This window comes from Oncorhynchus tshawytscha, linkage group LG26 (assembly GCF_018296145.1).
Source record: "Oncorhynchus tshawytscha isolate Ot180627B linkage group LG26, Otsh_v2.0, whole genome shotgun sequence".
In the NCBI taxonomy this organism is placed as follows: Eukaryota; Metazoa; Chordata; class Actinopteri; order Salmoniformes; family Salmonidae; genus Oncorhynchus; species Oncorhynchus tshawytscha.
The window spans coordinates 10,155,713-10,169,573 of NC_056454.1; the positions used below are offsets into that span (position 1 = coordinate 10,155,713).

The 13,861-nt window shown below is 44.3% G+C and overlaps 1 protein-coding gene across 5 annotated transcripts in view; it reads left to right on the top strand.

Annotated features, from left to right (window-relative positions):
* Nucleotides 1-13,835, top strand: part of LOC112225130 (minichromosome maintenance complex component 3 associated protein) — a 30,050-nt gene extending 16,215 nt beyond the window's left edge. For 4 of the 5 annotated variants that reach the window (XM_024388795.2, XM_024388798.2, XM_024388796.2 and 1 more), the window contains 7 exons: nt 4,658-4,901; nt 5,054-5,151; nt 5,537-5,927; nt 6,158-6,412; nt 6,636-6,786; nt 6,924-7,296; nt 12,875-13,835. In XM_024388795.2, the coding sequence (XP_024244563.1) occupies nt 4,658-4,901; nt 5,054-5,151; nt 5,537-5,927; nt 6,158-6,412; nt 6,636-6,786; nt 6,924-7,296; nt 12,875-13,048 (1,686 nt within the window). In that variant the 3' untranslated portion in view covers nt 13,049-13,835. The remainder of the gene's footprint in view (nt 1-4,657; nt 4,902-5,053; nt 5,152-5,536; nt 5,928-6,157; nt 6,413-6,635; nt 6,787-6,923; nt 7,297-12,874) is intronic. The other variant, XM_024388797.2, reaches the window with a different exon arrangement.
* Nucleotides 13,836-13,861: the final 26 nt, after the last annotated feature.

The following is a 13,861-nucleotide window of genomic DNA, read 5'->3' on the forward strand; positions in this document are numbered from 1 at the left end:
CACAGAACATAGTGGCCTCCATCATTCTTAAATGGAAGCATTTTGGACTCTTCCTAGAGCTGGCTGCCTGCCAAACTAAGCAATTGGGGTAGAAGGGCCTTGGTCAGGGAGGTGAAGCATGGTGGTGGCAGCCTCATGCTGTGGAGATGTTTTTCAGCGGCAGGGACCGGGAGACTTGTCAGGATCGAGGGAAAGATGAATGGAGAAAAGTACAGAGATCCTTGATGAAAACCTGCTCCAGAGCGCTGAGGACCTCTGACTGAAGGTTCACCTTTATCAAGGACAATGACCCTAAGCACACATCCAAGACAACGCAGGAGTGGCTTCGGGACAAGTCAATCAATCACATGTATTTATAAAGCCCTTCTTACATCAGCTGATGTCACAAAGTGCTGTACAGAAACCCAACGTAAAACCCCAAATGCAGGTGTAGAAGCACAGTGGCTAGGAAAAACTCCCTAGAAAGGCCGAAACCTAGAGAGGAACCAGGCTATGAGTGGTGGCCAGTCCTCTTCTGGCTGTGCCGGGTGGAGATTATAACAGAACATGGCCAAGATGTTCAAATGTTCATAGATGACCAACAGGGTCCGATAATGATAATCACAGTGGTTGTAGAGGATGTAACCACTGTAGAGGGTCTCTGAATGTCCTTTAGTGGCCCAGCCAGAGCCCAGACTTGAACCCGATCGAACATCTCTGGAGAGACCTGAAAATAGCTGTGCAGCGACGCTCTCCATCCAACCTGACAGAGCTTGAGTGGATCTGCAGAGAAGAATGGGAGAAACTCCATAAATACAGGTGTGCCAAGCTTGTAGCATCATACCCAAGATGACTTGATGCTGTAATCACTGCCGAAGGTGCTTCAACAAAGTACTGAGTAAATGGTCTAAATACTTATGTAAATGTGATATTTCAGTTTTGTATTTTTTGTCAGTCTTGCAAAGAAGTAGGCCTAGGCTACCTGGTCTGCGTACAAATTTAGGCCTATAAATGTGCCCGTTTGGGGATCTGATACGATTTTCTGATTGTCTTAACCCACCTTCACTGTGTAGCCTGTCAAAGTAATTTTTTCTTCGCATCAATTAGCAAGTTTTTACTTCCATTGAGAATGACAATAGTTCCTCAATGTAGCCTATTTGATGTTGTTTCCAGCTCTCTCCCTTTCGATAATCACTCGGCATGAAAGGGGTAAATATGTCATGCTCTGATCCGTAGAAAACGTCATCAATAGGCTGACCTGATTACTTCTTATCCCTTGCGCAAAAAGACAAACAGACACAGTTGTAGACTTGTCAGCTTACTGGAAACTGAGGGCCCAGAATATTTGCTATCACTATCAGGATGGACCAAGTTAATAGTTGATACAATGTTTCACGATTCTTTCAGACAAGTCATGCGTAGCAAATGTGATTTTATAGGATATTTATTTTTATTAGGATATTTTCTAACTGCAGGCTGTAATGTTTTTATTTATTGGTTTATGTAGGCTATTTTTACATATTGGCAATGGCAAAGTTAATTTTAGATTGGTATCATTTTCATTTAATTTTTATTAACCACATGATTTTGAGATATGAAGACTATTATAAATTAAATGAATCTGATCCATGCATATGAAAATCATAACTGGCACGCAGATCAGTAAAGTACAATAACTTGTTATTCCAAATGGAAAAGGTTGCCGACAGCTGGTGTAGCCTATTACCGGCAACTTCAGGAGCTTGGCAGAATCTGCTAATACCAGCAGCAGAGAGAGGAGGAGGGTTGGGAACAGGTTTTTTTTCTTCTGGTTAGGCTATATTGATCTCTTGCTCCCTCTTTAGTAATTTGTGTGTATTGATTTTTAATCGCAGTGCTTAAAGCATCAGACAAAGCTCAGTAGCCTATATATAGTTGGCTTTATTCAAGCATAGGTTGTTTCTTTATATCAAAAGAACAGATGACTATCGGTCGACTAAGATTTTTTTTTTAGTTGACATACACTTAGGCTGGAGTCATTAACTTGTTTTTCAACCACTCCACAAATGTCTTGTTAACAAACTATAGTTTTGTGCATGACACAAGTAATTTTCCAACAATTGTTTACAGACAGATTATTTCACTTATAATTCACTGTATCACAATTCCAGTAGGTCAGAAGTTTGCACTAAGTTGACTGTGCCTTTAAAACCTCTTGCGGCTCGGTGTCCCGCTCGCGTTCCACTACGACAACATCTGGTGAAATTGCAGAGCGCGACATTCAAACTAAAAAATCGTAATATTAAACATTGTCTTACATCATTTAAAAGCTTCTTGTTAATCCAACCGCATTGTCAGATTTCAAGAAGGGTTTACGGCGAAAGCATACCATGCGATTTTCTGAAGATAGCGCCCCACATCAAACTACTTTTTCAAACCAGCATAGGCATCACAAAACCACAAATAGCGATAAAATAAATTACTTACCTTTGAAGATCTTCCTCTGTTTGCAATCCCAAGGGTCCCAGCTACACAATGAATGGTTGTTTTGTTTGATAAAGTCCTTCTTTATATCCAAAAAAGTATGTTTAGTTGGCACCATTGATTTCAGTAATCCACTCGTTCAACACGCATACAAACAAATCCAACAAGTTACCGGTAATGTTCATCCAAACAAATCAAACAATGTTTCTAATTAATCCTCAGGTACTCTAATATCTAAATAAACAATAATATTTAAGACAGAGAATAGTATGTTCAATGAGGAAGATAAATAACGAAGAGCGCGCAACTCATTCACGAGTGCAACAAGACTACTTTTCTAATGAGGGACACCTTGGATAAACTACAACTACTTGTTCATTTTTCAAGAAACAAGCCTGAAACCCTGTCTAAAGACTGTTGACATCTAGTGGAAGCCATAGGAACTGTGATATGGGTCCTATATCCCATAGGCTAGCATTGAAATGGACTGTGACCCACAAACAAATTTCCGGATGGATTTTCCTTGGATTTTTGCCTACCATATCAGTTCTGTTATACTCAGACATTATTTTTTTTAAATTTTACCCCCTTTTCTCACCAATTCCGTGGTATCCAATTGTTTTTAGTAGCTACTATCTTGTCTCATCGCTACAACTCCCGTACGGGCTCGGGAGAGACGAAGGTTGAAAGTCATGCGTCCTCCAATACAACCCAACCAAGCCGCACTGCTTCTTAACACAGCGCCATCCAACCCGGAAGCCAGCCGCACCAATGTGTCGGAGGGAACACCGTGCACCTGGCAACCTTGGTTAGCGCGCACTGCGTCCGGCCCGCCACAGGAGTCGCTGGTGCGCGATGAGTCAAGGACATCCCTACCAGCCAACCCCTCCCTAACCCGGGCGACGCTAGGCCAATTGTGCGTCGCCCCACAGACCTCCAGGTTATGACAGAGCCTGGGCGCGAACCCAGAGTCTGGTGGCACAAGTGACGTGCCGTACAGCGCCCTTAATCACAGACATTATTTGAATAGTTTTAGGAACTTCAGAGAGTTTTCTATCCAATGCTACCAATTTTATGCATATCCCAGATTCTGGGCCTGAGTAACAGGCAGTTTACTTTGGACACGTCAGTCATCTGAACTTCCGAACACTGCCCCCTAGCCCTAAGAGGGTTTAAACAGCTTGGAAAATTCCGTCATGGCTCAAGAAGCTTCTGATAGGCTAATTGACATCATTTGAGTCAATTGGAGGTTTACCCGTGGATGTATTTCAAGGCCTATCTTCAAACTCGGTGCCTCTTTCCTTGACATCATGGGAAAATCAAAAGAAATCAGCCAAGACCTCAGAAAAACAATTGTAGACCTCCACAAGTCTGGTTCATCCCTGGGAGCAATTTCCAAGCGCCTGAAGGTACCACGTTCATCTGTACAAACAATAGTACGCAAGTACAAACACCATGGGACCTCGCAGCAGTCATACCGCTCAGGAAGGAGATGCATTCTGTCTCCTAGAGATGAACGTACTTTGGTGCAAATCAATCCCAGAACAACAGCAAAGGACCTTGTGAAGATGCTGGAGGAAACGGGTACAAAAGTATCTATATCCACAGTTAAATGAGTCTTATATCGACATAACCTGAAAGGCCACTCAGCAAGGAAGAAGCCACTGCTTCAAAACCACCATAAGCCAGACTACGGTTTGCAACTGCACATGGGGACAAAGATCGTACTTAAAATAAAGCGGTGATCCTAACTGACCTAAAACAGGGAATTTTTTTACTAGGATTAAATGTCAGGAATTGTGCAAAACGGAGTGTGTAAACTTCCAACTTCAATTATATATTTTTTAAATATATATATGTATATATTTTTTTAGGGAACGGGCAGGAATTGACCCCAGATATGGCCTGTGAGCCGTATGTTTGACACTGACGGATTAACATCCTGATGCATTCACCAATCCAATCTAAGCAAATATCAAGACACTTCTGACAGCAGTGTAGTTGTTTTTTTCTTTTATTTAACAAATTCTTATTTTCAATGACGGCCTAGGAACAGTGGGTTAACTGCCTGTTCAGGGGCAGAACGACAGATTTGTACCTTGTCAGCTTGGGGGTTTGAACTTGCAACCTTCCGGTTACTAGTCCAACGCTCTAACCACTAGGCTACCCTGCCGCCCCTTGTACTGACTTTGTCTGTGTGTGTTGTACCTACCAGGCATCTCGGGGCCCGCTGAGTGAAGAGGGCCTGTCCAATTTGGAGGAGGGCCAGGAGCTCCAGGGTACAGGGGCCCTGCTGATGCTGCTGCCTGCCCCCAGCCCAGGCAGCGAGGACCAGGACGTGCCCATGCTCTCCGCTCTGCTCCAGCTCAAACAGCTCCAGCAGGCCAACATCTGGGACTGCTCGCTGCCCCTTGCCATATTGGTGCCTGGCCCCCACAACACACAGAAACTGGAGGAAGGTAGGGGTACCCCAACCACACATACACACATGGCTGGACATCACCAGCATTTTCTTAGTGGTCACTCACTCAATGGCACATATTGTGAAATAAGTCCTTATTAAGTACCAAATCTGGAAATCTCTGCCTGCCTCTTCTTCTCTTCTGGTTAGACCTGATGCTCCAGACGTTAGTTGAAGACGGTCTGATATCAGAACACGTGTTCGTTCACATCCCAGAGACCACCAGCGACCTACAGGGCTCAGAGCAGGTACGGACAGCCCTCTTGAAACAAAATACAACTATTTAAATTGCTCCTAAGATAATTAAATGAGTAGTGTTGTATTTACAACCTGGACGATACCAGTATCGCGATATTTGTTACTATCGTGCCAAAGAAACAAACCACGAAAGGGATTTAATTTCTTTATGATAACAGCCCTAATGTTGGAAACTAACATTATGTTTGCATCCAGAGTTGCATTTATTTATTTTCCAAGCTATCTTACAGCTGGTTTTTAAGGGACCAAAGAATTTGATCTGTTTTTGTTTTTGCCATGTAAAAAGTATTGGGATACTGGTATCGTCGCAACCCAAGTTTTATTGATTTGGAAGTATTCTAATGTGTTGTTTTATGGGGTTTTGCTTGCCCCCAGGTGAGCCAAGCGGTACGCTGGCTCTTGGCACGCGCCCCAGTGCCCGCCCTCCTCTCCTCCCAGACCCTGGTGCACTTCGTGGAGGCCGGGCTAGGCCGCGAGTTCAGTGCCCGCCTCTACAGCCACCGGCAGGACCGGGCGGGGGCAGGGCTGGCGGGCCAACACCCAGCCCCTGTCATTAAACTCTACAATGCTGTGCTGGCATTCCTGGCTGACCTAGTGTCTTCCCAGTACCTCTCCAGCCTGTCCTGGCCTCCGGGGGAGTTCGCCCTGCCTGAGACCCGGGACTTGGTGCCACACCTGGGCTGGAACTCTCAACAACACCTGGCCTGGCTCCGGACTGCTGTAGTCAGCTTGCAGATTCCCAGCTGGGACATTCCCGCTAACACAGGTGGGTAGCTTTTTGGCTTGTGTGTGTGTGTGTGTGTGACTGTGTAGTTGTGCTTGTGTGTGATTCTGTTGACTTGCGACTTTTATGTAGCCTGATCCCAGATCTGTTTTTGCTTTTTCCTAACAGACTGGCACCCAGGCTAACATTTATCCCTTATTGCTGCTCAAATTACAACTGTTTACATTGCCCTCCCATCTACTCTGTAATCTCATTAATAAAATTCCCCCCAGCCTCCTGGCCCCAGCTGTGTTCCGCCATCTTCCAGTACGCCGGCCAGATCCCAACTTCACGCCACAGCCAGCCCCTCCTCATGTCTCGTCTGGAGAACCTCCTGGAGAGGGTGCGCTGTTCCACGGCTGGAGCCCAGGACCACTGGGAGGAGGAGGGCCCATCCTTCCAGCAGGTCCCCTGGGACGAGGTGGTGGCTCTCTGCATAGACCATAAGCTGAAGGACTGGCAACCCCCTGACAGCCCAGTTTGTGATGGTGAGATGACTATTGGTTTATCTACTCTGTCTGCTCTACTCAAGGCCTATTCTAGCACTTTGGGTGACATTTCCCGCACCAAAGACAAATGCAGCTCCTTATGCTAGACAGAATATACTGAGCTGTCAGCGGGATTTGAGACATCAAAGTACTGTATGAAGAAAACAAGTTCAAAAAACCTTTATTGCATTGGAATTTGTAAAGAGCTAAACTTAATCCCAAGACTCCGGTGGTGCTGTTCCAGATGCAGTGACCGAAGATGGAGAGGTCCTGGTCTACTTCCCCAAGGAGGGACTGAAGGGCTTCCAGCCCCCGGCAGAGTGGACGGAGGCAGTCAGCCTCACACACAGAGAGAAGCAGCAGGAGACACAGGGGTAAGGAGGAGACTGGTTCACGACTCTGTCTCTCTTTCTCCCTCTATATTTCTCTCTCACTCTCAAATCTACTGAGTCTGTTGGCTTATACTCCCTTCAGTGAATTGATAAATGAAAAATGATCATTTCCTCTTCAGAGCCAGTCCAGGAGGCCTCGCAGCTCTCTCTCCCTTCTTCAGAGCCAGTCCAGGAGGCCTCGCAGCTCTCCCTCCTCTCAGACAGAAGCTGTTCCGGAGCCTGGTGGATCGTCCGGACCGCTTTGCCCCCTGCCACACTCTGGACATCACACACACCCCCTCACTCCGGGACCTGCTGCCCCACAAGGTCCTCCACGGTCTCCAGGAGGAGAGGGCATACAGCCAGAGGTGTGAGGAACAGCTGCAGCGCTGGCTAGAGGTAGAGCCCTTGGACTCTCTCTCCATGCCCCTCTTCATGCCCTCTAGCCTGCTCTCCATGACTAACATCATGACCCCCATACGTACTTCTGGTGGTGCGTCCACTGCTACACAGGTACGACTGTCTTCGCACACACACACACGTACATATATATGCACACACACAAACACTATTACAGTGCCCTGAGAAAGTACATACAATCTAGATACAATACCCCATAATGACAGTGAAAACAACATGTTTTTAGATTATTTTTTTTACATTAATTGAAAATGAAATACAGAAATATCTCATTTACAGTGCCTCTAGAAAGTATTCACAACCTTTTACTTTGTGTGTTACAGCCTGAATTTAAAATTGGTTATAAAAAAAATTCACTGGCCTATTATATTTTTTACAAATGAATTAAAAATGAAATACTGAAATGTCTTTAGTCAATAAGTATTCAACCCCTTTGTTATGGCAAGCCTAAATAAGTTCAGGGGTAACAAGTCACATAATAAGTTGCATGGACTCTGTTTGCCATGATAGTGTTTAACATGATTTTTGAATGACTACCTCATCTCTGTACCCCACACATACAATTATCTGTAAGGTCCCTCAATCGAGCATTGAATTTCAAACACAGATTCAACTACAAAGACCAGGAAGGTTTTCCAATGCTTTGCGAAGAAGGGCACCTATTGGTAGATGGGTGAACGTTAAAGCAGACATTGAATATCCCTTTGAGCATGGTGAAGTTATTAATTACACTATGTAGTGACTGGGTGTATTGATACACCACCTAAAGATACATGCGTCCTTACTAACTCAGTTGCCGGAGAGGAAGGAAACCTCTGGGATTTCACCATGAGGCCGATGGTGACATTAAAACAGGCCGTGATAGGAGAGAACTGAGGATGGATCAATGGCATTGTAGTTACTCCACAGTACTAACACAGTACTAACATACTAAATGACAGTGAGAAGAAGGAAGTCTGTACAGAATAAAACTATTCCAAAACATGCATCCTGTTTACAATAAGGCACTAAAGTAAAACTGCAAGTAATGTGGTCAAGTAATGAACTTTGTACTCAATACAAATAGTTATGTTTGGGGCAAACCCAACACATCACTGAATACCACTCGTCATATTTTCAAGCATGGTGATGGCTGCCTCGTGTTATGGGTATGCTCGTCTTTGACAAGGACATGGGAGTTTTTTTATTATAAAAAGAAGTGGAATAGAGCTAAGCACAGGCAAAATCCTAAAGGAAAACCTGGTTCAGTATGCTTTCCAACAGACACTGGGAGACAAATTCACATTTCACCTAACCTAAAACACATGGCCAAATCTACACTGGCGTTGCTTGCCAAGAAGGCTGTGCATTTTCCTGAGTGGCCGAGTTATAGATTTTACGTAAATCTGCTTGAAAATCTATGACAAGACTTGAAAAAGGCTGTCTAGGAATGATTAACAAACAACTTGACAGAGCTTGAAGAATTTCAAATAATAATGTGCAAATATTGTCAACTCCAGGTATGCAAAACACTTACACTTACCTAGAAAGCCTCACAGCTGTAAGGAAATTCAGTCTATAACACAACAACATTTTGAAAAATTCATGGGTTGTGAATACTTTCTGAAAGCACTGTAATTGATCATTTACACTGTTGAACATGTGTTAAACACAACGCACTAAGTAGGCTACTATAACAATATACACAACACACTATATACTGTAACCACTGTCCAGTAGTTTTAAAGTACTTTAGTAAAAAAAATACTTATTTTGGGGGTGAATTTGTACTGGCAGACTCAATAAACACGCATGCTTTGTTTGCCGACAGAGATGGCCGCCTCGCTTCGCGTTCCTAGGAAACTATGCAGTTTTTTGTTTTTTTGTTTGTTTTTTTACGTGTTATTTCTTACACTAGTACCCCAGGTCATCTTAGGTTTCATTACATACAGCCGAGAAGAACTACTGAATATAAGATCAGCGTCAACTCACCATCAGTACGACCAAGAATATGTTTTTCGCGATGCGGATCCTGTGTTCTGCCTTACAACCAGTGCAACGGAGTGGATCACATGCAGCGACCAAAAAAAAAAAACGACTCAGAAAAAGAGGGAAACGAAGCGGTCTTCTGGTCAGACTCCGGAGACGGGCACACCGTGCACCACTCCCTAGCATTCTTCTTGCCAATGTCCAGTCTCTTGACAACAAGGTTGATGAAATCCGAGCAAGGGTAGCATTCCAGAGGGACATCAGAGACTGTAACGTTCTCTGCTTCACGGAAACATGGCTAACTGTAGAGACGCAATCCGAAGCGGTGCAGCCAGCGGGTTTCTCCACGCATCGCGCCGACAGAAACAAACATCTTTCTGGTAAGAAGACGGGCGGGGGCGTATGCCTTATGGCCAACGTGACATGGTGTGATGAAAGAAACATACAGGAACTCAAATCCTTCTGTTCACCTGATTTAGAATTCCTCACAATCAAATGTAGACCGCATTATCTACCAAGAGAATTCTCTTCGATTATAATCACAGCCGTATATATCCCCCCAAGCAGACACATCGATGGCTCTGAACGAACTTTATTTAACTCTCTGCAAACTGGAAACGATTTATCCGGAGGCTGCATTCATTGTAGCTGGGGATTTTAACAAGGCTAATCTGAAAACAAGACTCCCTAAATTTTATCAGCATATCGATTGCGCAACCAGGGGTGGAAAGACCCTGGATCATTGTTACTCTAACTTCCGTGACGCATATAAGGCCCTGCCCCGCCCCCTTCGGAAAAGCTGACCACGACTCCATTTTGTTGATCCCTGCCTACAGACAGAAACTAAAACAAGAAGCTCCCACGCTGAGGTCTGTCCAACGCTGGTCCGACCAAGCTGACTCCACACTCCAAGACTGCTTCCATCACGTGGACTGGGAGATGTTTCGTATTGCGTCAGACAACAACATTGACGAATACGCTGATACGTGTGCGAGTTCATTAGAACGTGCGTTGAAGATGTCGTTCCCATAGCAACGATTAAAACATTCCCTAACCAGAAACCGTGGATTGATGGCAGCATTCGTGTGAAACTGAAGGCACGAACCACTGCTTTTAATCAGGGCAAGGTGTCTGGTAACATGACTGAATACAAACAGTGCAGCTATTCCCTCCGCAAGGCTATCAAACAAGCTAAGCGCCAGTACAGAGACAAAGTAGAATCTCAATTCAACGGCTCAGACACAAGAGGTATGTGGCAGGGTCTACAGTCAATCACGGACTACAGGAAGAAACCCAGCCCAGTCACGGACCAGGATGTCTTGCTCCCAGGCAGACTAAATAACTTTTTGCCCGCTTTGAGGACAATACAGTGCCACTGACACGGCCTGCAACGGAAACATGCGGTCTCTCCTTCACTGCAGCCGAAGTGAGTAAGACATTTAAACGTGTTAACCCTCGCAAGGCTGCAGGCCCAGACGGCATCCCCAGCCGCGCCCTCAGAGCATGCGCAGACCAGCTGGCCGGTGTGTTTACGGACATATTCAATCAATCCCTATACCAGTCTGCTGTTCCCACATGCTTCAAGAGGGCCACCATTGTTCCTGTTCCCAAGAAAGCTAAGGTAACTGAGCTAAACGACTACCGCCCGTAGCACTCACATCCGTCATCATGAAGTGCTTTGAGAGACTAGTCAAGGACCATATCACCTCCACCCTACCTGACACCCTTGACCCACTCCAATTTGCTTACCGCCCAAATAGGTCCACAGACGATGCAATCTCAACCACACTGCACACTGCCCTAACCCATCTGGACAAGAGGAATACCTATGTGAGAATGCTGTTCATCGACTACAGCTCGGCATTCAACACCATAGTACCCTCCAAGCTCGTCATCAAGCTCGAGACCCTGGGTCTCGACCCCGCCCTGTGCAACTGGGTACTGGACTTCCTGACGGGCCGCCCCAGGTGGTGAGGGTAGGCAACAACATCTCCTCCCCGCTGATCCTCAACACTGGGGCCCCACAAGGGTGCGTTCTGAGCCCTCTCCTGTACTCCCTGTTCACCCACGACTGCGTGGCCATGCACGCCTCCAACTCAATCATCAAGTTTGCGGACGACACAACGGTGGTAGGCTTGATTACCAACAACGACGAGACGGCCTACAGGGAGGAGGTGAGGGCCCTCGGAGTGTGGTGTCAGGAAAATAACCTCACACTCAACGTCAACAAAACTAAGGAGATGATTGTGGACTTCAGGAAACAGCAGAGGGAACACCCCCATCCACATCGATGGAACAGTAGTGGAGAGGGTAGCAAGTTTTAAGTTCCTCGGCATACACATCACAGACAAACTGAATTGGTCCACTCACACAGACAGCATCGTGAGGAAGGCGCAGCAGCGCCTCTTCAACCTCAGGAGGCTGAAGAAATTCGGCTTGTCACCAAAAGCACTCACAAACTTCTACAGATGCACAATCGAGAGCATCCTGGCGGGCTGTATCACCGCCTGGTATGGCAACTGCACCGCCCTCAACCGTAAGGCTCTCCAGAGGGTAGTGAGGTCTGCACAACGCATCACCGGGGGCAAACTACCTGCCCTCCAGGACACCTACACCACCCGATGCTACAGGAAGGCCATAAAGATCATCAAGGACATCAACCACCCGAGCCACTGCCTGTTCACCCCGCTGTCATCCAGAAGGCGAGGTCAGTACAGGTGCATCAAAGCTGGGACCGAGAGACTGAAAAACAGCTTCTATCTCAAGGCCATCAGACTGTTAAACAGCCACCACTAACATTGAGTGGCTACTGCCAACACACTGTCAATGACACTGACTCTACTCCAGCCACTTTAATCATGGGAATTGATGGGAAATGATGTAAATATATCACTAGCCACTTTAAACAATGCTACCTTATATAATGTTACTTACCCTACATTATTCATCTCATATGCACACGTTGATACTGTACTCTATATCATCGACTGCATCCTTATGTAATACATGTATCACTAGCCACTTTAACTATGCCACTTGGTTTACATACTTATCTCATATGTATATACTGTACTCGATATCATCTACTGTATCTTGCCTATGCTGCTCTGTACCATCACTCATTCATATATCCTTATGTACATATTCTTTATCCCCTTACACTGTGTATAAGACAGTAGTTCTTTTGGAATTGTTAGTTAGATTACTTGTTCGTTATTACTGCATTGTCGGAACTAGAAGCACAAGCATTTCGCTACACTCGCATTAACATCTGCTAACCATGTGTATGTGACAAATAAAATTTGATTTGATTTGATTTGTAAATTGTTTACGCGTTGGACTGTGTCCCTGGCTATCCGTGAATTTAAAAAACAAGAAAATGGTGCCGTCTGCTTAATATAAGGAATGTGAAATGATTTATACTTTTGCTTTTGATACTTAAGTACATTTTATCAATTACATGTACTTTTAATACATTTATTTAAAACCAAATATGGTTACTGTAGTAGTATTTTACTGGGTGACTTTCACTTTTGATTCATTTTCTATTAATGCATCTTTACTTTTACTTAAGTATGACAATTGGGTACTTTTTTCACCACTCCCACTGTCTCTCTCACCCAAGTGTTGTGAGCATTTGCGATGAATAGTACAATAGTAGAGTGACTTAACTGATATTCTTCAATGTCTTATTTTTTTGTAGGAGGCAGAATCAGAAGACCCTTTGGAGAAAGCAGAGCGCGATTGGCTCAAGGGTGCTCCTGTATCCATGGCGCAGCGCCTGAAGGAATTGGATAGGCTTTTATTAGCCAGTCGAGAGGAGGAGCTTGCGTGCGGGCTCAAGCTGAACAGCTTATTGAACATTGTCGAGGACTGAATCTCATGTCATATCACACCACTTAGTTAAAGGCCTTAGCTTTTGCTTTTTGGACTTGTTGCCATCTGAAAATCTGTTATTGTGGTCAGAAAATGTAAACCCATAAAATTGTCACTGTGTTTTTACTTTTTAAAATGTTGGTTTTCTAATTGAGAAGAAAGATTCATTGCTTTTTCTTTTTTAGTTTTGTTAAGTAGTTTTGCATTATGAAAGGGAACTGATTTGTTCCATGTGTCTGCCTTCCTATAACGGGTGGATCTCAGTGACCTACACATGCAGTTGCTTGACAGACATGACATGACTTAAGTTTATATCCACGATTATGTATTCGTTGTAATTAGTTGCTTAGTCTTCTTGTAGATGTTTTTTTTTTTAAATCCCAAGGATGGTTTATTATCATATTTCTCCATATTAACTGATTTAGGGATATTTTGTGGATTGACCCAAATGAATTACTTTGGTTATGTTTGTGCCTATGTGTCATTTTGAGCTATATTTCAACTTGAGCAGCGGAATACAAGTGAGAGCTTGTAAAAACAACATGCAGCACACTTTGGAAATTTGCCTCGTCATTGTCCAATACATCAATTAAGGATTTGGTACCAAGAATGGAATATACAAGTGTTAATTTCAACAATTTGAGTTCATGATTTGTCTTCAGCTCTACCAGTGGTCTAAAATGCTGGGGTTATATTTGTCATAGTAATCTAAATAAGTCTTGTGATGAATGTTGCCATGTAGTGTTCTTAACTGACTTGCCTAGTTAAATAAAGGTAAAATAAATAGATATGTCAAGAGTTTATGGTAAAGCTC